The sequence below is a fragment of the Octopus sinensis genome, linkage group LG4 (genome assembly GCF_006345805.1).
Source record: "Octopus sinensis linkage group LG4, ASM634580v1, whole genome shotgun sequence".
NCBI lineage: Eukaryota > Metazoa > Mollusca > Cephalopoda > Octopoda > Octopodidae > Octopus > Octopus sinensis.
Window position 1 is genome coordinate 88,986,841 of NC_043000.1, and position 24,838 is coordinate 89,011,678.

The 24,838-nt window shown below is 39.3% G+C and overlaps 1 protein-coding gene across 1 annotated transcript in view; it reads left to right on the forward strand.

Annotated features, from left to right (window-relative positions):
- The first annotated feature begins 874 nt into the window (after nt 1–874).
- The window catches only part of LOC115210525 (translin-associated factor X-interacting protein 1-like), a 175,237-nt gene continuing 151,273 nt past the window's right edge, over nt 875–24,838 (forward strand). Inside the window, exons 1-4 of the mRNA XM_036502239.1 lie at nt 875–1,008; nt 2,098–2,215; nt 10,357–10,602; nt 22,729–22,863. Coding sequence (XP_036358132.1) covers nt 965–1,008; nt 2,098–2,215; nt 10,357–10,602; nt 22,729–22,863 — 543 coding nt within the window. The 5' untranslated portion in view covers nt 875–964. The remainder of the gene's footprint in view (nt 1,009–2,097; nt 2,216–10,356; nt 10,603–22,728; nt 22,864–24,838) is intronic.

Below are 24,838 nucleotides of genomic sequence, written 5' to 3' on the forward strand. Positions count from 1 at the left end.
AAAATGTCGGAACTATGTTTAATACAAAAGGCCTTTTATCTTTTACTTGTTTCATGACTGCGTTGGAGGTTTTAGTCGAACGATTCAACCTCAGTACTTACTTTTATAAGCTTGGTACTTATTCTATATGCTTCGTTGCCGGGCGAAATGCGTAGCCGTATTTCGCCTGTCGTTACGTTCCGAGTTCAAATTTCGCCGAGGTAAACTTTGCCTTTCATCCTATCGGGGTCGATAAATTAAGTACCAGTTACGCACTGGGGTCGATGTAATCGACTTAATCCCTTTGTCTGTCCTTGTTTGTTCCCTCTGTGTTTAGCCCCTTGTGGGTAGTAAAGATATATATATGCTTCGTTTGCTGAACCATTAAGTTACGGGTATGTAAACAAACTAACATTGCTTGTCAAGCGGCGATATATGAATGTATGCATGTAGTCTGTGAAGGTATTTTTAGCTTTAATAAATAGTGTGTGTGCGTGTGTGTACATAATCGGATTGAACCACTTGAGCGAAACCGATTGGTAAGATCAGGCGTAACGGATATATAATACTGTACACTTCGACACACACACACATGCATACATATGCCCAGGGTGATAGTCAAAGACATTTGCCCAAGATGCTACATAGTGAGGCTTGAACCTGAAACCATGTGGTTGGGAAGCAAACTTTTTACTATTCAACCACGGTAATATTTTAAATGTGGAAAATAAGTCGCTTACTATAGGTAAAATACAGGAGAGAAATATAAATAGATAAATGACAGAATAACAGAATGCGAGTATGACTGAGTGAGTGAGAGAACAAGTGGAGAGAATGCCGATTATCATCACTATAACAGGTGACACTCAAGCACCCGACTACGTAATGCGCATGACAGTCTGTTTCTATGACAACTAACTATGGTAACCCTATTGCAGCAATTTTCAACATCTGGTTATATTACGTTAATTTAGAAAACTGAAGCATGTCTTTCGATAAAACTGTTGTCCATTTTCCTTCTATCACCAGGTAAATTGATTAATGTTTGTTGGCATATTTTTGTGTTTTATTAATCTTGTTCAAATTTCCCATACACAGTTATGGCAATACAGAGTTATTTTATTGTAAAGTTGTTATTTTTTCCACCTGATTACCTTATCGAACTTTATTCGATTTCTACTTAACAACCTTTTGAGTAATTAAGTACATGGTTAATGTAACTGGTGTTCTGGTTGCTATCGTTGTGATTTTTCTCACGAACGATAATAAACAAAAACAACATCGTTACTAAACAATATCGATTTCATGCGTAATTGTATTGGTGCATGCGGGGGAAGTTATTGATTTATCGATATATACTAGTGATTTATTTCTTTTTCATCCTGGATTTCATTCAGTTTATAGTTCATCAGTTATTGGTTTTCAGTTCGGATTTCAAAGGCGATCTCACGTCTTGTAGAATATAAATATTGTCTGGTTGTTGACAGAAAGGCGGGAGACTCACATCCTGTTAGAACCCTAGGTAATCTTTTTCTGTTATGTCCGTCTCACTTGTGGGTTGGGGTTCACCTAAAACAAACGAATGATTTCCGACAGTTTTGATGGTCAGATTCATTCAAAACACGTCAAACAACTGTAGCAAGGATACATTTCGTCTTCAAAGTGAGACTGATTTAATAGTAAAAATTTACCAAAAGTAAATCATCATAATCATTTAACATCCACTTGTCGGAAGAAATTTATTGAGGTGCCCACACGCACGCACGTATTTCTTGGTGATATACTGGAAATATTTGGGGTACCAGAGAACTAAAAGAAAGAAGGCATTCCTTCGATATAGCTCGATAAGGTCGAGACATTTCACTTCGGGTATTTCCGTTGTTTGTGGAGTATACATATAACGAAATTATGCCAGCAATGTCTCATTTTAAACTTGAAGAAAAAAAAATCTTTGCAATGCCAGAAAGAGAACACAAACATTAAATAAAAAGTATGAATTACATATTTTTACTTTTCCGTTCTTTGTTTGAACCAGTAGCTGTTGGCTATTTCTTTAAAGAAGACTGCAAATTAATTATTTGTAAAACTAATTACTATTTTTCCTTTTTTTTTTCCTAGTAACCACTCCAGCGAGGATCACACTCTCTACAGGTCACAAACATACAGTGATAAATTATATGTGTATTACCGGATTCGCAACAGTTTGCATCAGCTGCCAAATCCATCTGCACTGAAGGTGATTTCTCTTCCTAAAACTTTTATTTATTGTTACCAATTTCCATTTGACCTAAGAAAATAATAGTTGTTTGTGACAGTTCATGCTTGTCACAATATTTTCTTTATATTTTGCTTCTGACGAAAATAATTTTTGTTGCCCCCCCCCCGGCCACCTTTATTTATTCATTAATTTGCAAGGCTTTTTGCTACAGGTATAGAAAACCTTGTAGTGGAACTAATGAGCAAGTGGCATCCATGCTGACGGGGCGCGAAAAGCACCATATGAGTGTGATCGTTGACAGAGCGGCTAACCGGCTTCCGTGCCAGTGGCACATAAAAGCCACCATTCGAGTGTGATCGTTATCAGCGTCGCCTTACGTGCACTTGTGCCCCATGCTAGTAGGGTGCTAAGAGCACCATCTGAGCGTGATTGTTGCCAGAGCAGCTAACTGGCTTCTGTGCCGGTGGCACGTAAAAGGCACCATTAAAGCGTGATCGTTACCATCGTCGCCTCACTGGCACTTGTGCCAGTGGCACGTGTAAAAACATTTGAGCGAGGTTGTTGCCAGTACTGCCTGACTGGCCCCTATGCCGGTGGCATGTAAAAGCACCTACTACACTCTCGGAGTGGTTGGCGTTAGGAAGGGCATCGAGCTGTAGAAACTCTGCCAGCTCAAGATTGGAGCCTGGTGCAGCCATCTGATTCGCCAGCCCTCAGTCAAATCGTCCAACCCATCCTAGCAAGGAAAGCGGATGTTAAACAATGATGATGATTGGAACACAAGCACAGTTTGAAGACCTAAACTCCAGTGCTGCAATAATTAAGACTCTTAGCATTTTTGCTAACCCAGAACACTTAACTATAGATATATAACTTCAGGGTATATAAGCAGAGAGAGTACTGCATATTAAAAACTTGTAGCAGGGATTCAAAACCAAATCCCTGGATACGTGGTCAGAGCAAACCACCATAATTTCATGTGATCAGGCTGTTAACCAACTAATCAGTGTAAAGTGATTGCGTGAACAGGTTTTCTTGAACATTCTAGAATTTGACTTCCAGTACCCTATAAAAATCATGTGGTGCACATTATAACCAGATAGACAACCCAGGAGGGAATCTAAGTCAGATGGTGCAGATAAATGACAGGAATCTCCACTGCCACAAATATTGCACAATTGTTTCCAGTTATGTTGGGCAATCTGCATGTTGCTGTGTCCATAAGATGTTAAAAACTCCAAGCAGAATGTAATTATTGTTGCTGTTATCTGTAAAAAGCCAATGTAGTTTGCCTTTCTGTGTGATAATAAAATATTCTGTTAAATATTCACAGATGTTCTTCAGTGCAAGAAACATATTTTCGGTCATCAACTCAACCAGTCATCACCACAGACCACCACCAACAACAACAGTGGAGGTGCAGTGGCCCAGTAGTTAGGGCAGTGGACTCGCAGTCGTAAGAACACGGTTTCAATTCCCAGACTGGGCATTGTGAGTGTTCATCTGGGGAGTGGTGTTCCCCCAAACCGAAGAAGAGGCAGTGCAGTTCCAAACCAGGCGGGAAAATTATGACCACTAAATCCATTCCGATCGACCCCACAGGCCGACATAAGTCCGATGGCTATGAAACCACCCTTTCGAAATCCTCCAATGAAGAATCGAATACCGCAGCTCATAGTAGAGAACTTTTTGCCCACTCAAGATCGGCAATAATATATGGCAAGGCTGAATCCACCTGTGATACAGGCATAAACCGCCTAAAAGATGACATTAATTTTGTTTCCGTTTTGGTTGGAAAATTGTTCTCTGTGAACGAAAATGTCAGTGTTCTTAAGGTCGCTCGGCTAGGAAGATTCCAAGCGAACCCAACCGCAGATACTAGACCACGCCAATAAGGGTAATCTTTTCTTCTGATCGGGAGGCTTCAGTCTTTCTGAACAGAGCTCAGACGCATGCCTGGGAGGACCCCAATATGGGTTTTCGCGAGGAATACTCACTAAGAGAGAGAATTCGCCGGAGGAACCTGATATCCGAGCTAAAGATGAGAAAACAAATGGGAGAGAAGGGTTTACGAATCCAAGATGGACAGATAATCAAGTCCTACCTCTGGTCCCATGCTGTAGTGCTGACAGGGAAAGTGATGTGAGGGCAAATCGAAGTGAAGTTGATACCCCCGTCAACGATGCTATCTCTGATGCCCTTTATTCTGCTTGTTCCCCAACTCCCGCCCCTCAGACTTCACAGCTCAGCATCGTCTACACCAACTCGTGCTCCTTATTCCCAAAGTTCAGTGAACTATTTACACTGGCCCTACGCGACTCCCCTGATGTGATAGCTATCACTGAGACTTGGCTGACTCCAGCAGTAAAGGACTCAGAGATCCACCTGCAGGGCTACGTCCTTTTCAGATGTGACAGAGGAAAAAGGCGAGGTGGAGGTGTTGCTGTGTATGTTAAGTCTGAGCACAAACCGTCCTGCGGTATTCTACCCACAAATGCTCAACCTACAACCAAATTCGATGCCGTCTATTGCAAGCTGAGCCTATCTGAGTTTTGCCTGCCCGTGTTGGCTGTCTACAGGCCGCCTCTAGCCGACCCCCAGGACGATGCTCATCTACTCGAAGCGATAAGATTCGTTTCAGCTTCGCATGACTGCTTGGTACTAGGCGACTTCAACGCTCCCACGATCGATTGGCCCGCATCAATTTGTACAACATCTTCCCGGTTCGGCCAGGCCCTTCTTGACGTGGCTGAAGATTGTTTTCTATCGCAACATGTTGAATATCCGACAAGGCATCAGTCTGGGCAGCAGCCATCTATGCTAGATCTGGTATTCTCCCGCTATCCAAGATCAGTGTCAGACGTATCTGTGTGCGCCCCTCTTGCCAAGAGTGATCATGCAGTCCTGAAGTTCGTCATGCACACGACTTTTTCCATGCCCACGATTACTTCGCTGCCACGTAGAGTCTTCTCTGCAATTAATCTTGAAATTCTAACCGAGGCTTCCGCGCTTCTGGACTGGCGTTCCCTGATGACATTGTCCTCAGTTGACGAACTATGGTCATCCCTCAAAGCATATGTAATCTGTTTGACTGACCAGGCAGTTCCCGTTGGACTTCCCAAGAGGAAGAAACACAAGCCCTGGGTGACGAGAAGGTTAAACGAGAACGTCGACTCAGAGATATTGCTTGGGCTGAATTCAAAAATCTGGATTCGACTGCAGCTTTTGAGGTGTACAAAACTCAACGAGACCGAGCCGTGAAAATTGAAAAGAAAGAACGCTTCAGTTATGAATACAAAATCGCGGCAAATGCCAGTAGCAATCCAAAAACCTTCTTTGCCCATGTCCAGCGGAATTCCCGCTTGAACAACCAGATTGCAACGTTGGTAGACTCAACAGGCGTATCAATTGAGGACCCTTATCAACAGAGTCAATTATTTGCCGAGGCTTTTTCAACTATTTTCAAACAAGATGATGGTCGTGAACCCCCTCCATTTGATAGATCGGTACCTCCAATGCTTCGATTGATCATCACGCGGGACCAAGTCAAACGTGTTATTCAAGGCCTCGATGTCAACAAGGGTCACGGCCCTGACGGCATACACCCACGGGTTATCGAAGCGTTGGCTCCGGTCATCTGCGAGCCCTTAACACGACTATTCAATATGTCATTGGCGACGGGTGTTATACCTGCAGACTGGAGAACAGCGATAATCTGCCCAATTTTCAAGAAAGGGAGCCGCGAAGACCCGCTTAACTACCGACTGGTTTCCCTTACATCAATAATCAGCAAGATGTTCGAAACCATCCTAAGAAAAGTATGATGCTCCACCTCCTAAACACAGCCTCGATCACTGATTCCCAACATGGCTTCGTGCCGAAGAGATCATGCTTGACCAACTTACTAGTAATGGAAGAATTGGTGATGCGCATCCTCGATGATAGTGATGCTGTTGACATCGTTTTATTGGACTTTGCCAAAGCTTTTGACTCGGTAAACCACCGCCTACTACTTGTCAAGCTTCAAGCATATAGTTTCCATCCGGATATTGTACGATGGGTTGGTGCCTTCCTCTCAGATCGCTCCTTCCAAGTTCAAGTTAATGGTTCGCGATCCGACGTCTCCAGTGCGAGCAGTGGCGTGCCTCAAGGTTCAGTGCTTGGGCCCTTGTTGTTCTTAGTCTTCATAAATGACTTGCCCGACGACCTCACGCAACACACCCTTCTATTTGCCGACGATATCAAACTGGTCGCTCCTCGCGGTAGTATAGAGGATCTTCGTCGATGCCTCCACCAAATTTGGAAGTGGTCTAACGATTGGGACCTGTGTCTGAACGTGTCAAAGAGCTGTCATCTGCCTGTCGGCTCTACTCCTGCAACTCAACTTGATTTCGAGCCGGGTCGTCTGCTGCTGGAGAGGACCGATCAGGTAAAGGACCTGGGTATCTTGGTGGATTCCTCCTTTTCGCCTTCGGCCCAGTGCGTCCATGCTGCCAACAAAGCGCGCGGAATTCTGTTTTTGATTCGACAGTCATTCGGAATGCTCACAGCAGCCATATTCCTGCCACTCTATGTCATGCTGGTGAGACCCATATTGGAGTATGGGATTCAAGCCTCTTCTCCTTATCTCCTCAAAGACATACAGCACCTCGAAAGAGTCCAGAGGCTGGCTACCCGCATGGTTCATGGTCTCAAAAATTTGTCCTACGAAGAAAGGCTGAGGACGCTCGACCTTTGTTCTCTTGAAAAACGCTGCCGCCGTGGTGATCTCATTCTCGCCCACAACATCATAAGCGGGAAGTGTAACCTCTCGAAAGAGCTGTTCTTCACTCCTGCTCCGGAGCGTCGGCTGCGGGGTCATTCCGAAAAGCTCTACCTGCGACGATTTCATCTCAATCGAAGGAGAGGAGCTTTCTCCGTCCGGGTTGCGGATCCGTGGAACAAGCTGCCAGACGAGATGGTGAAGATGCCGACGACCGCTTTGTTCAAAGCCTCCCTGGACCTCAAGTGGCCTGAACTCTTTACATGAACACCACCCTGTACTTAACTCCATGTCCCCCTACATGGCCTTGATATTTGCTTTTGAGCCAAATTAACTAACTAACTAACTAACTAACTTATTGAGCAAAAACACCTAAGCTCCACGAGGCTCCGGCGGGGGTGAATCCCCTGTACTCTTTCATCACAACTTTCTCTCACTCTTTCTTCCTACTTCTGCCACAAAGCAAAGGAACCATGGTGTAGCCCACTATGGTGTGGTAAACTTTCAGACCCTAGTCTAGATTGCGAATCCTCTGTACCCCAGGATGGTTCAGCTCTCCACCTGTTAAAAGCCACCGTTTACAGAATGAGGATAACAATGTAGCTTTCACGTCCGCGTAACCGCCACTCCATCGCGTGTGGTGGGTGGATCTCCAAGTTGCCACACCCATTCTTAGTAGCTTAGAGTAAGCTCAAATTAGAGATTATTCTTTGTGACTAATGGCATGAGTCCTGATTGGAAGAAGAAGAAGACAACAACAACACCCATGCGAAAATCTTTTACGTGTCTTGGCTGTGTAATTAAGAAGTCTGCTTTCCAACTATATGATTTCAGGTTCAGTCCCATTCCAAGCTAACCAAACCTTGTGAGTGAATTTGGTTGATAGAAACTGAAAGAAGCCCATCAAGTGTATGTGAGTGTATCTGTGTCTCTATATCCCAACATTGCATGATAGTTGTAAACAAGCTTCACCATCAAACAAGGGGTATCCAATTTACTGTGAGAACATGTTCAAGCATTGGAATCATGTGAGGGTTTGATAACAGGTAGGGTATCTGGCTGTTGAAAAATCCTGTCTGGCCTATGAAAGCATGGGCAAGTGGATATTAAAACAACAATTTATTAGATTGTTATGGTAAGTTAATGCTTTCCTGTGGGTCTAGAGAACATATAACAGACCCAGTTTTATGTATTTTTTTAAGGTTTTGAAATCTTTAACACTAGGGCTATCTTAACCCTTAAGTATTCATATTACTGTCAAATGAAATGCTTAAGTATTCATCTCATTTTGAATTAATCATGCATTATTTCATAACTTAGAGATTTTGATGCTGTGATTATTTACTTTAAAATCACGCTGTAGGGTAGGTGTAAAAGGCCAGATCTGACCAGTTTGAAAATAAAACAGGTAAAATATTTTGGCCTTACATGGCCAGTTAGAATGTTAAAGGGTTAATCCTATATGAGTTGATGTGTTTTTTGAAATGTTGGGGTTATGACGTCTACATGTGCACAGTATATGAGGGAGTTGCTTACAAAAGGTAAATAGTTGTGTGTGTGGAAAGAGTCTCTAAATGATTGCTTGATCTGCTAAAGACAGCAGCCAAATTGCCTTCAAATCACACTCCAAAGTATTCTGATAAGAAAGACATAGAATAATCTAGATCTATATTCACCATGTCTGAAAAATAGACCAGATAATTACAGCTGCTATACAATAGATTTGCTCATTTAGGAGTGACCTGGTGTTAAACAGCAACAACTGTGAAAGTTGAGGGTTAAAACTGATCTTTGTTGTCCCTTATTTAGTATTCGAGGGTCTGAGAGGGTTTATTGTTAAATGCTATTTAGGTCTGTCATTATAAGAAGTATTTAGCAAATCAATCATTTCTATATGTTGTTTATAGGAAAGTCATCATCATTATCATTGTGTTACCATCCACTTTTGGATGGAATTTGTTAGGTGAAATTTCTATGGCTGGATGCCCCTTCTGTCACCAACCTTCACCTGTTACCACGAAAGATTAGAAATGAACAACACCACTTGAATGATAGTAACCCTTGTTTACAGCTATCACACACTGTCAAGACAAGGTGACACAAAGACACACATGCACACACAGACACACACACGTGCACCACATACACTTCACTTCATGCAGACACATATATGCATACATTCACATATATTTGTATGTGTCTGTGTGAATGAATATATATATGTGTGTGTGTGCATGTATATATATATATATAGGGGTGGCTGTGTGGTAAGTAGCTTGCTAACCAACCACATGGTTCCGGGTTCAGTCCCACTGCGTGGCATCTTGGGCAAGTGTCTTCTGCTATAGCCCCGGGCCGACCAATGCCTTGTGAGTGGATTTGGTAGACGGAAACTGAAAGAAGCCTGTCGTATATATGTATATATATGTATGTGTGTGTGTTTGTGTGTCTGTGTTTGTTCCCCTAGCATTGCTTGACAACCGATGCTGGTGTGTTTACGTCCCCGTCACTTAGCGGTTCGGCAAAAAGAGACCGATAGAATAAGTACTGGGCTTACAAAAAGAATGAGTCCCGGGGTCGAGTTGCTCGACTAAAAGGCGGTGCTCCAGCATGGCCGCAGTCAAAATGACTGAAACAAGTAAAAGAAAAAAAGAAAGAAATATATATTTATCTTTGTGCCCTTTTCAAGCCTAGCCAGGCTCATGGGCCCATTTCCCGGTTTCTGTGGCGTATGTGTTCCCCCCAGCTGGACAGGACGCCAGTCCATCGCAGCATTACTCAAGAAACAGGAAGAGAGAGTGAGAGAAAGTTGGGGCGAAAGAGTACAACCGGTGTCACTATCACACCCTGCCAGAGCCTTGTGGAGCTTTTTAGGTGTTTTCGCTCAATAAACACACACAACGCCCGGTCTGGGAATCGAAACCACGATCCTCCAACCACAAGTCCGCTGCCCTAACCATTACACCTCTATATATATATGTGTGTATATGCATGCAATTATACACGCGCACACACAATGGGCTTCTTTCAGTTTCCATCTACCATATCCACTCACAAGGTTTTAGTTTACTAGGGACTATTACAGAAGATACATGCTCATGGTGCCATGCATTTAGACTAAACTCAGTACTCTGAGCTGGCAGCACAAACTTCTTCATCACTCAACCACATCTGCAACTACTGATACCATAATTTTATTTTTTATATTTGCTTTTTTTTTTCTCCACAGTGAAGGAGATTGTTTGAAATATCGATTTTCTTAACCCCACATGCCATTACTTAACCAAATATGTAAATTTACTAAGAATTAATTAATGCTCTTGTGTCTTCAAAATGAGAAGATAATATGCTCAATTGATATATTTGTGTAATTGCCCTATTTTCTATTAATTTACAGCCTTATTGTGATAGAAGAACAGGAGAACTTGACACATGGCCCTGTAGTTTTGGCACTTTAAGTGATAACAGAATACATACCATTCTGACAAAAAGTAAAAGCCTGTTGTTTTTGGATGATAGGAGCCACAGGAGATATGGTAGAACCGGAAAGGCCAAGCTTCTTGAGGATTTAGAAAGATATCTGCAAGATGAAATTGCTGCATTAGGAGGAGTGTCAAATATTAATTACATTGATAGTTTCAAGGTAATTAGAAATCATTCAATAAATTGCTGTGTAGTTAGAAGTTTGCTTTCCAACCAAATGGTTCTGGGTTTAGTTCCTCTGCATGCCATCTTAGGCAAGTGTGTTCTACTATTGCTGTGGGCCAACCAAAGCCTTGTGAGTGGATTTGGTAGAAAGAAACTGAACAAAGCCTGTCTTATATAATGTATGTGCGGATATATATATATATATATATATGAGTGTATATACGTATATATATATCCTTTATTGAGAAGCAGCAAAAATATATCACAAAAGCTGTTACTCAGAGTTTCATGTTCCCATTCGTTGGACAGTTTAGTTTAGAATAGAACAGAAATAATTTTATAAGCAAACATATAGTTATACTAATTGCATATATTTGCTTAGAACCTTATTTCTGTTCCATTCTAAGCTAAGCTGCCCGATGAATGGGAACGTAAAACTCTGAGTAACAGTTTTTGTGATACATTTTTGCTGCTTTTCAATAAAGCATATTACTCTACCTCTGGTATTGAAGTACTATTTTCTCCACCTTGTTTCGCTTTTATGTGCTTACTCCAGTGTATATATATATAAATTAAATTAGAGATAAAACCACTATTAGGCAAATCAAACAGTGAAAAACATAAACCAAAACATAAAAATAAAAATAATTAATATAATTTACAAAATATATAAAATATAAAATTTAAATTATTTAAATTTAAAATTATTAATTTATATTTATATTTATATTTATAATTTTTTTTTTTATTAAATATATATAACTATCAAAAAGTATTAAAAAGTTTAATAAAACAGGCTTTCATCAGTTTCCATCTACCTATATGTGTATGTATATATACAGGGTGTGGTGAATATATTGTCATATAAATTTTGCAAAACTGAAAATAACACTGACATTTCTTTTTAATAGATATTTTTACATAAATTACATAAAAATATCTTGAAATACTAAGGAGTAAATTTATTCAATAAAATTGCTATTGGTTTCAACCACACCCTCTAAGCGACTTCGGAATCTCCTGCAACTCTTCTGGACAGTCTCCTTGTTTAAGTTGGTGAATGCTGCCATAATCCTTGCCTTCAGTTCATATTTGGTGTTACAAGGAGTTTTGTTAGTCTCTCAGCTGTGCTCCACACGTAATTACCAAAGAGGTTGCAGTCTGGGGAGTTAAGTGGCCAAATGTTAGGGGTGGTGGGATCACAGGAATTGTCTGACAGTTACGACTGGATTCCCCTGCTTGTGTGGCATGGTGCAGAGTCCTGTTGCTAGACATAGGGTCTTCCAGCAGCCACCCCTTGAACCAGGGCAGCACTAACTCCTCCAGGCATTTGATGTAGGCCTCTGTGTTGAGTTTAAGGCCTTGTGGGAAGATGAATGGAGGAATAGCATTGCCATCACTAGTCATCACTCCAAAAACTATGATGTTGACTGGATGTTTGATTCTTATCACCTATGTTTTGGGGACACAGAAAACCAACAGTTGTTCTGTGTGTTCACCATCTGATCATATTGGAGCTTCTGGCATGAATACCAAGCAGTACAGACTATCATTTTCAAATTTCTGGCAAATTGAATAGCATTGTGGTGCTGTTTTTCTCACGGACAATGCCCAACTGACACTACTGTACTGTGTTGTCAACAAAATCAAAAATGAACAAAGCACATGTGCAAAATTTATGGGTGTAAAATGGTGACAATTTACCCATCACACCCTATATATATGTGTGTGTGTGTGTGTGTGTGTGTTTGTGTGTGTGTGTGTGTGTATATGTATGTGTGTGTATATATATGTATGTGTGTGTGTATATATACATATGTCATCATCATCATCATCATCATCATTTAGCGTCCGTTTTCCATGCTAGCATGGGTTGGACGGTTCTACTGGGGTCTGTGAAGCCAGAAGGCTTCATCAGGCCCAGTCAAATCTGGCAGTGTTTCTACGGCTGGATGCCCTTCCTAACGCCAACCACTCCGTGAGTGTAGTGGGTGCTTTTTACGTGCCACCTGCACTGGTGCCAGACAGAGCTGGCAAACGGCCATGAACGGATGGTGGTTTTGTATGTGCCACCGGACGAGGGCCAGGCGAGGCTGGCAACGGACACGAAACGGGGCGGTGCTGGCAACGGTCGCGAAACGGAAAGTTCTCTTACATGCCACCGGCACGGTAACACATCTGCAATTTCATTGATCGATTTCCATTGATCGATTTCGATTCTGATCCTCACTTGCCTCAATGGGTCTTCACAAGCAGAGTTTCGACATGCCACCGGCACTGGTAGCACATCCGCAATTTCCATTGATCGATTTCGATTCTGATCCTCACTTGCCTCAACACGTCTTCACAAGTAGAGTTTTGTGTCCCAAGAAGGAAGGTATGCATACGTAGGCTGGCTCCATCCCATGTAGAAGGCCACGGGTTGTGGACTCACTTGTCCTGCCAGGTCTTCTCGCGCACAGCACACTTCCAGAGGTCTCGGTCTCTAGTCATTTCCTCAGTGAGACCTAAAGTTCGAAGGTCGTGCTTCACCACCTCGTCCCAGGTTTTCCTGGGTCTGCCCTTCCACAGGTTCCCTCAACCGCTAGGGTGTGGCACTTTTCACACAACTATCTTCATCCATTCTTGCCACTTGACCATACCAGCGCAAACGTCTCTCTTGCACACCACAACTGATGCTTCTTAGGTCAGCTTTTCTCTCAAGGTACTTACACTCTGCCGAGTGTGAGTACCGGCATTACACATCCATCGGAGCATACTGGCTTCATTCTAGCGAGCTTACGCATATCCTCAGCAGTCACGGCCCATGTTTCACTGCCATGTAGCATGGCTGTTCGTACACACGCATCATACAGTCTGCCTTTCACTCTGTGCGAGAGGCCTTTTTGTCACCAGCAGAGGTAAGAGCTCTCTGAACTTTGCCCAAGCTATTCTTACTCTAGCAGTTACACTTCAGCACACCCGCCCCCGCTGCTGACTTGGTCACCTAGGTAACGGAAACTATCAACTATTTCTAGTTTTTCTCCCTGGAAAGTGACGGAAGTTGGTCTCAGAGCATTTTCAGTGTTTATTGTTCCTGAGCATCTGCCACATACAAAAACCATCTTCCTAGTTAGCCTTCCTTTGACATTGCTGCATCTCTTATGTGTCCATAGCTTACACTTGGTGCATCTTATAGAGTTTCTACCTACACCTTTTCTACAGATCGAGCAGTCATCTACCTGAAGGTGTTTGTGATTTGTCTACCTTCCTACTGATTACGACTTTGGTTTTAGCTAGATTGACTCTGAGACCCTTCGATTCTAATCCTTGTTTCCACACCTAAAACTTCTCCTCCAGTTCTGATAGCGACTCAGCAATTAGAGCAAGGTCATCAGCATAGAGGAGCTCCCAAGGGCATCCTGTCTTGAATTCTCCGTTATTGCCTGGAGGACTATGATAAATAGGAGGGGCTGAGTACTGAGCCTTGGTGGACCCCTACCTGTACCCGGATTCTTCACTGTACTCATTTCCAACCCTCACCCTACTAGCGGCGTCCCTATACATGGCCCGCACAGCTCTCACTAACAATTCATCTATCCCTAGTTTTCTCATTTACCACCAGATAAGGGATCGGGGACCTGTCGAAGGCTTTCTCCATGTCAACAAAAGCCAGGTACAGGGGCTTATCTTTGGCTAGGTATTTCTCCTGCAGCTGCCTTACCAGGAATATAGCATCAGTAGTACTTTTCCCTGGCACAAACCCAAACTGCATCTCATCTAAACTAACTCTCTCTCTAATTAGTTGGGCTATGACCCTCTCCGTAACCTTCATCACCTGGTCCAACAGCTTGATACCTCTGTAGTTATTTGTGATACCTCTGTAGTGTATATATATATATGTATGTGTATATATGTGTGTGTGTATATATATGCATGTGTATATATGTGCAGTGTCTGTGTATATATGTATGTATATATATGATGAGGCGCAATGGCTCAGTGGTTAGGGCAGCGGATTCGCTGTCATGGGATTGTGGTTTTGATTCCCAGATCGAGCATTGTGAGTGTTTATTGAACAAAAACACTTAAAGCTTCATGAGGCTCTGGCAGGCAGGTGAACACTGCTGTACCCTTTCACTCTTTCTTCCTGTTTCTGTTGTACCTGTTTTTCAAAGGGCCAGCCTTTTCACACACTGGGTCATGCTGAATCTCCCCAACAACTACATTAAGGGTTCAGGTATCTGTGGAGTGCTCAGCCACTTGCATGTTAATTTCACAAGCAGGCTGATTCCATACCAACTGGAACCCTTGTCATCATAACTGACAGTGTCACAATGTATATATATATATATATATTTATATATATATATATGTGTGTGTGTGTGTGTGAATTTGAAAACAGAAAGATCTAATGGATATAAATTAATTTATTAATTAATTAACATATTCACCTACAATTGTTTAATTTCACAACCAAAATTAAAACTAACAACATAAATATATAATCTTGCATTTTAAAATACATTGGATAGAAAATCATCAGGGTGCACAAGGGACAATACAAGGATTACATTATAATCTGTTGGAATTCTCAGAATATACAATCATATATATGTATGTATGTATGTATGTATATGTTTGTGTGCATGTGTGTGTATATATATATATGCATGTATATTATATATATGCATATATATATGTATATATATATATATATATTATATATATATATATATATATATATATATGTGTGTGTGTGTATGTGTGTATGTTTATACATATATATTTAAAATTATCTCTCATCTGTCCTGGCTCACTAAAGTATCAAGGTGGTAAGCTAGCAGAATCTTTGGCGCTCTGGGCAAAATACTTAGCAGCATTTCATCCAATTCTACGTACTGTATTTAACAGGGGTTGCTGGTATCAACCAACCACATCTTTCAAAATTGTTTGTCTTGTTCCCAAATTAGAAACCAGTATCATTTTCTTAAAAAATTCTTTCCTCCTTGAGTATATCTATGCATTAATGTCTTCAAATTTTAGTGGTTAGAGAGCAACAAGTCTTTGAAGTTGCTTTTGTTTTCTTAACTACCATCGTCTCAAACTCTGAATCCAGTACTTTGATGCTGTTCTTAATGCTCCTATGACTTTCGAGTTAAACTTCGCTTTTACTCTTTTACTTGTTTCAGTCATTTGACTGTGGCCATGCTGGAGCACCGCCTTTAGTCAAGCAATTCGACCCCAGGACTTATTCTTTGTAAGCCTAGTACTTATTCTACCAGTCTCTTTTTGACGAACCACTAAGTTACGGGGACATAAACACACCAGCATCGGTTGTCAAGCGATGTTGGGGTGGGTGATAAACACAGACACACAAACATATACACACACATACATATATATATTTATATATATATATAATATATATATATATATGTAAAAAATGAAGTTCGAAAATGCTGCTGTATTATACAATTTTTAATTTTATATATACATTATAACATGTTTCAGTTCCTGAAATGAACCTTATTAAAAAAAGTTATATATAAAAAAAGACAGCTCATGCCGTCAAACACAAGAAATTCATTTATAATACACAACGGAGTCAGACATCTTAGTTCAGTTCAGTGTAGTTGATATATAGTTCATGTATAGTTGATATATAGTTTGAAGTATATGTTCAAAGTGTTCGATGCAGTGGCCCACGGTGGCGATACGTATTCAATACAAAAAACAGATCAAAGTGGTGGAAAGCGGTCAATACAGAAGATTGATGTTTTCGAAAGAGTGAGGAATTCATTTTTACCTTAAGCAATTGTGATGACCCATGGTGGAAGTTCGCTGGGTGGTTCTAGTGAGTTTTTGTGAAATGCTCGGTTTTATAATGCCTGTTAGGTGGTCAATCTAGCGTAGCATGACGTCATCAATGTTTTGACCAATCGTTTCATTAGGTGGCTTTAATCAAGTAGAACGGGACGTCATCATTATTTTGACCAATCGCTGCATTATATCTGCCTCTTGTTTGTTTCCTGTTTTGATCAGTCGCTTCGTTAGTCAAGCAGAGCGGGACGTCATCCAGATTCTGCCCAATATATATATATATATACACATATACATATATACAATGGGCTTCTTTCAGTTTCTGTCTACCAAATCTACTCACAAGGCTTTGGTCAGCCCAAGGCTATAGTAGAAGACTCTTGCCCAAGGTGCCACGCAGTGGAACTGAATCCGGAACCATGTGGTTGGTAAGCGAACTACTTACCACACAGTAAGTAGCTCGCTTACCAACCACACAGCCACTAAACATGTTTTCATAGTTCTCAAGCCAGGTTTATGTATTAGTATTCTCTATTTCTTTAAAGTGGCAAGCTGGCAGAATCATTAGCATGCCAGACAAAATATTTGGCAACATTTTATCCATTTTTATGTTTTGAGTTCTAATGCTGCCAGGGTCAGCTTTCCCTTTCATCCTTCTGAGGGTCAATAAAATAAGTACCAGTTGAGCACTGGGGTTGGTGTAATCAACTTGCCCCCTCCCCTGAAATTTCTGTCTTTGTACCAAATTTTGAAATCAATATTCTATATTTTTCAAGGCAGCAAGATGGCAGAATCATTATCACACTGGACAAAATGCTTGACGGCATTTCATCCTTCTTTACATTCTGAGTTCAAATCCCACCGAAGTCAGCTTTGCCTCTCATCCCTTCAGGATCGATAAAATATGTACCAATTGAGCAATGGGGTTGATGTAATCGACTTACTCTCTTCCTGGAAATATCTGGTCTTGTGTCAAAATTGGAAATCATTATTCCATATTTCTTTCACTTCAAATTTACTACCATAAAGCTTAACAAAGAAAAAATCTGTCATTTATTTTTCTATGTTTATATTTTTTTTTCTGTTAGGATTCTATATGGTAACTTCTGTCATACCTTCAACTTGTGCTGAGAAATCCTACAAGATTTTGAGTCAAATACATCAACATCAAAATAAAAAATCAAATGGAAATCTTAGTTGTGATACCTGTACCAGTGGCACGTAAAAAGCACCAACTGATTGTGGCCACTGCCAGCCTCCCCGGCACCTATGCCGATGGCATGTAAAAAGCACCCACTTCACTCACGGAGTGGTTGGCATTAGGAAGGGCATCCAGCTGTAGAAACACTGTCAGATCAGACTGGAGCCTGGTGCACCCTCCTGGCTTCCCAGACCCCGGTCAAACCGCCCAACCCATGCTAGCATGGAAAACGGACATTAAACACTGATGATGATGATGATTTATTTCAGTAACAGATTCCACCTTTTACTGATATCAATTTCCATCCACTTTGACTTCAGGATTCCTTTCACAGTTCACATGTCTTCTTACTTTATTGTAATGTCCTCTTGTTCTCTCTACCCACTATCATCATATCTATTTTGGTAGACAATGAACATCAATTATCTCACTCAGCTTTCTATCTATTTCCATTTTTATAGGGTACGTTTTAATTACTTCTTGTACAGCTTGGATCACAGTCTTTGTTTCTCTCTTTAATCATGTCTTTCAGCAAAACCCATTGTTTTTCTCCTATGATATATTGTATTTGCATAACACTCAGATCATATGACATTCTTCCCCACCCTACCTCCCAACATCCTTGTAAATTTTTTTCCTTTTCTAACTATTCACCAGTCATCATCCTAGCTGTGCATGTAGGCGTCTTGTTACTCATTCCAATATGTCTTGTACAAACATGGTTGTACAGTTAAAATATTTGCTTCTTAACCACATGGTTTCTTGTTCAGTTCCTCTGCAAAGCACCTTGGGGGAGTGTCTTGTACTATAGCTACAGGCCTACCGAGGGCTGGGACTATAGTAAGTGGATTTGAAGGTGGCGAGCTGGCAGAAACATTAGCGCGCCGGGCGAAATGCTTAGCGGTATTTCGTCTGTCGTTACGTTCTGAGTTCAAATTCCGCCGAGGTCGACTTTGCCTTTCATCCTTTCGGGGTCGATAAATAAAGTACCAGTTTTGCACTGGGGTCAATCTAATCGACTTAATCCGTTTGTCTGTCCTTGTTTGTCCCCTCTATGTTTAACCCCTTGTGGGCAGTAAAGAACAATATATAGTAAGTGGATTTGGTTGACAGAAGCAGAAAAGAAACCTGTTGTATTCATACACACACATGTAACTTAGTGCACATTATATATAACTTTATGTACATCTATATACATGTGTGTGTATCATCATCATCATTTAACATTAATGTTCCATGCTGGCATGGGTTGTATATATTCATACACACATATATGCTATATACTATATATATATATATATATATATATCTACTACATATTGGGGAAATTCTGTCTGTAGGTGTGTTTGTGGAGTTCTTAGCTACATCGTTTTATTGCTTTTGATGAAACTTGATACGTGAGTAGAACGCATGTCTGGAAACCTCATGGCATGCTCAAATGGTTGAAAAAAAATCGATAATAGGGCCCCTGGAATGGATCCTTATATATATCTAATATATTTCATTTTAACAGCCAAGGGAAATAACCCATTCATTTGCCTAAATCATTTGGTATAAATCAAATTGGGTGTGCTTATTTCTTAGTATTTGAATTGTTAGAGTTATTTTCGCAATTTCTCCAGTACAACCCTTAAAAAAGAAAATATTATTTTCCTAAACAATAGATCCACTTAATTTGGTTAGTGACTTTTTCACAAATATACCAACACTAGTACACAAAACCCCTTATCAGAGTTATTTACTTTGAATTGTTATTATTTCATATCTGATTAGCCTGTTATTACATAACATGCTTCATGATTTTAGTATGCATACTTTAATAGTATTATAAATTAGGAAGTATTAGCATACCTCCTAAGTTCTATATACTCTGGGAGCGTATTAAAGCCCTTTTCGGGGCTACTTTATTTGAATTCTTACTACCAGGTAACTAATTTCATGTTATTACATAACTGACTTCATAATTTGGGTATTCATAGCTTATAAGGAATTCCTGAAAACAAGACCCTATGTAAGACAGTTCACTGTTCTCTGTAAATGCAAAAAAAAAATATTTTAAGGGCTTCATATTTTGTATTGTTGTTATTGGATTAGCAAAACAATTATGGGAATGGAACCAAGGGATCAGCCCTGCTTTCCCAGGAATTACCGGGTATGTCAGCTAGTGTATATATATATTCTTCTTTTCTTTTACTTGTTTCAATCATTTGACTGTGGTCATGCTGGAGCACTGCCTTTTTAGTCGAAGAAATCAGCCCCTGGACTTAATCTTTATAAGCCTGGTACTTATTCTATCAGTCTCTTCCACCAAACCTCTAAGTTACAGGGACATAAACATACCAATATCAGTTGTCAAGTGATAGGAGTTGGGGACAAACACAAATATAAATACAAATACACACAAATAAATACACATATATTTATATACAATGGGTTTCTTTCAGTTTCCGTCTACCAAATCCACTCTTAAGGCTTTGGTCGGCCCAAGGCTACAGTAGAAGACACTTGCCCAAGTAGCCATGCAGTGGGACTGAACCTGATATCATGTCGTTGGTAAACAAGCTTCTTACCACACAGCCATGCCTATGCCTACATATATATATTTGTGTGTGTGTGTGTGTCCCTATATATATAATGTATGTGAGAGTGCTGAAAAGTTCCTGGCTTTAAGGGTATTACGAAAGACCTGGTTGGAGGCCCAACTTTCAGAGTTCTTTTACAGAGCTTAGAAAAACTGAAGGACTGTTGCAATAAGTGTGTGAATCTGAGAGGGAAATGTGTTGAATAAAAGAATAATTAACTGATCCTCCTATATTTCTTTTTCCCCAAAGACAGGAACTTTCCAGCACCCCCTTATTTATATATATGTGTGTGTGTGTGTGTGTACAATGGGCTTCTTTGCATCCCATCACCTTCACACACAATGTATGGGTGGATCCACAGGTACAGTACATAACATTCTTGTGGGCCCAAACTTCTTACTGCATGATTCTTAAGCAAACTTCTTAACAATACAGCCATCCTGTAGTTTAATATGGATTAGATTTAGCTGCTCTTTTTAGCATGTCAAGTATTCCTTACAGATTTCCTTATTGGCTGTTATCAAGTGTTTTAAATTTTTAAGTTAAGAAATTTAATAAAATGAAGATATAGGCACAATGGCCATGTGCTAAGAAGTTTGCTTCCCAAGTATATGTTTTGGGTTCAGTCCCACTACATGTCACCTTTGGCAAGTACCTTCTAATCACAGCCTTGTGAGTGGATTTGCTAGATGGAAACTCAAAGAAGCCTCTTGTAAGATGTATGTATATGTGTGGTATATTTGTATATGCATATATGTATACATATGTGTGTGTATGTTTATGTATATGTGTGTGTATATGTATATATATATATATTTATATATATATATTTATATTTATGAGTGTATATATGAGTATATGTATATATATATTTATATATATATATATTATATTTATGAGTGTATATATGAGTATATGTATATACATACATTATATATATATATATATATATGAGTGTATATATGAGTATATGTATATACATACATTATATATATATATGTATATATATATATATATATGTATAACAATGATAAATCTCAGAGCGAGATATAATACAGAAATATAATTAATATAATTAAGGGTGAAATATAATTAATTTAATAAAATCAATAAATTTCACCTAGTAGTATTTCGGTATGGAAAGGACCGTATTCGGTAAAAATTATATAATTATAATAAAGGGTTTTTTGCAACAAGTTGCTTAAACCACATACTGAAAATATTAGAAATAGCAGTCAAAGGGCTACTATTACTATTACTACAAAAATAAGTCTCCACAAACAACAGTATTTGTAACTCATATATGGTAAAAAGAAGAAAGGAAAACAAAAGAAAACACAATCTACTGGATTTGTTTGTGGAGACTTATTTTTGTAGTAATAGTAATAGTAGCCCTTTGACTGCTATTTCTAATATTTTCAGTATGTGGTTTAACCCTTTAGTATTTAAACCGGCCATATCCGGCCAAAATAGTTAATCTGTTTTCTGTTCAAACTGACCAGATCCAGGCTCTCACACCTACCCTACAATGTTATTCTACATCAAGTAATTACACCATCAAGATCTTGAAGATATGAGATAATGCATGATTAATTCAAATCAATGGGAATCAATAAGCATTATGTTTGATAGAATAATCTGAACACTAAAGGGTTAAGCAACTTGTTGCAAAAAACCCTTTGTTATAAATAAATATATATATATATATATATATATATATATATATATATATATCTTTTTACTCTTTTACTTGTTTCAGTCATTTGACTGCGGCCATGCTGGAGCACCACCTTTAGTCGAGCAAATCGACCCCGGGACTTATTCTTTGTAAGCCCAGTACTTATTCTATCAGTCTCTTTTGCGGAACCGCTAAGTGACGGGGACGTAAATATACCAGCCAGCATCGGTTGTCAAGCAATGTTAGGGGGACAAACACAGACACACAAACACATACACACACATACATATATATATATATATACATATATACGACAGGCTTCTTTCAGTTTCCGTCTACCAAATCCACTCACAAGGCATTGGTCAGCCCGGGGCTATAGCAGAAGACACTTGCCCAAGATGCCACGCAGTGGGACTGAACCCGGAACCATGTGATTGGTTAGCAAGCTACTTACCACACATCCACTCCTGTGCCTATATTTATATATAAAAGAAGAAAATGGAGATTGAGAAGTTAATAATTGTTCATTATTAGCAGCAAATTTATCATCTTCACTTACAGCTGTTTCGATTAATACTCAGCTATTATTAATTAAATATTAAATTTATATTTATATGACCGGAGCATAATATAACTGCTTGACAACCAGTGTTGTTTTGTTTGCATTCCTGTAACTTAGCTGCTCAGCAAGACAGACTAACAATAAATGCAAAGCTTTAAGACAAAATAAGTACTGGTGTCTATTCATTAAGCTAAAACCCTATGAGGTGATGCCCCAGCATGGCTACAACCTAACAACTAAAACAAATAAAAGAATTAAAGAATATTAACTTCAGTTTTTATCTTTCTGTTTTACAGATTCACCAGAGAGTCTTTGACTATTTGATTGAGAAATTTGTAACATATAAACCATTACTGTTACGTATAAAAAATCAATACGAAATGGCTTTTGATAAATTGATATCAGAAATTGAATACCTGAAGCCACTCAAAGTAAGTGAATGATTTTATAAAACACTAAATCTTATGTTAGTAGAGTCACAAAGCTTAACAATTTAGCATTAAAACCAGCCATAACCAGCTCAAATAAACTGGCCAGATCCAACCTTTCACACCTACCCTACAATGTCATTCTAAAAATGTACCATCACATCATCAAAATACTGAAGCTACGAGATAATGCCTGATTAATTCAAAACATTGTGGCATTGCTGTCTGGTAAGCAGTTTACTTCCCAACCACATGGTTCCGGGTTCAGTCCCACAGCATGATACCTTGAGCAAATGTCTTCTACTATAGCTCCTGGCCAACTAAGGCCTTGTGAATGGATTTGGTAGATGGAAACTGAAAGAAGCCTGTCATGTATATATGTGTGTATGTGTATGTCTTTGCATATGTGCATGTTATGTTCAAGAACATAACATACCACCCAGTTCAGAAATTGAACCCATGGCCTTATGATTGTAGATTCAACACTCTTACCACTGGGGCATGCTACTTTTTATAGCGGTGTACAGTGACATATAAACTCACTTATGCATAAATAAAGTAAGCAACTAGGTAAATACTGTCTCAAGTCCTATGACCTCTTCCTCTGGCATACTGAGCTCATGTTCTTATCAAACAGGACACCAGTCCATCAGAAGGTTAGTCTTTTAGATCTGAGTGGACTGGAGCAACATAAAAACAAAGTGTTTTGCTCAAAAACACAACACCCTACTGGGTCTGGGAATTGAAACCATGATCATAAGAACATGTATGCAACACTCTAACCACTAGGCCATGTGCCAAGTACTGGGGTCTATTTTTCTCTGTTTATCTCAATTTCACTCTCTCATAATTGGTTATGCTTCACTGAGAGGCATTGAAGGCCTCTCCCAATGTCCCTTGACTTCTAGAAGGAACAGTTGGTAAGCAACAGAGGTTTAATTAGATGTTCTCATGTAACATGTTACAAAAACTCTTTGGTAAAGCTCTGTCTTATAGTGATATAATGTGGTACTCAAATATTTTAAAATGTATTTCATTGTCACTTTAAGATTGGCAGCTTTGGTGAGAAGGGATAAATGAAGAAATTATGGTAGAAGAGAGAATTTGCTGCTTCTTCATTAATGAGATATAACCTTTATTAGTCATTGTATATAGGCTTATGTCAAATTTGGCTGCCTACATCTCATTCAAAGGAGGCAAATTAGTAGCTACTGTTTCTTCAGATTGATTCACATGAGCTTTCTGCTAACATATGTTCTGAATTCCTGTAGCTATTTCATTATAGAAATGCTCATCTCAGCATTGATGATTGTTTTATTGTCAGTATATTCATATCTCTCCATCTAGGAGTCCTCCACTATTACACTTTAATTCACTGTAGAGCACAGAATACTAATGTTGTCATGCAATTATAATTTGGCTCACACTATATATTACAATTACTTCCCTAAACTGCCAAAAGTTATAAATTCAATCCTATTATTGCATTTGCTAATAAACCAGCCATTTGTTTCAAAGCTTTGAGTGTTTTTGTTTTTTTTGTTAAATAAGAGACAAGGCCAATCTTAGAATTTTGCTAAATTTTAATTTGACATTTTCCAGTACCTCACAAAATAATTATTTTCCCATTAATTCCTGTATCTTAAAGGCAAAGAGATAAAAAGTCATTTATTGATTGAGAAATATAAATTACTAGCAGTATTGCTCGGGTTTGTTTCGACCCTTTAGAATTGGAATTTTTGAAAAGTAAAAATTTTGCATTATGTAGCTTGTTATTCTCTTTAAGTGAACATTTTTCTGGTTGAAATACACTGAAAACTGGTGACACAGCAGTCAAAAAATCGTAAAAACAGGGATTTTCATAGGAAAAAAGCACCTTTTTGATGTTAATAATTTTTGGTGTTAACATGGTCCGATTTGAATTTTATCTTCTAAGGAAGGAAGAGTAAGCCTTCTATCATACTCTCAATTTTGGTCA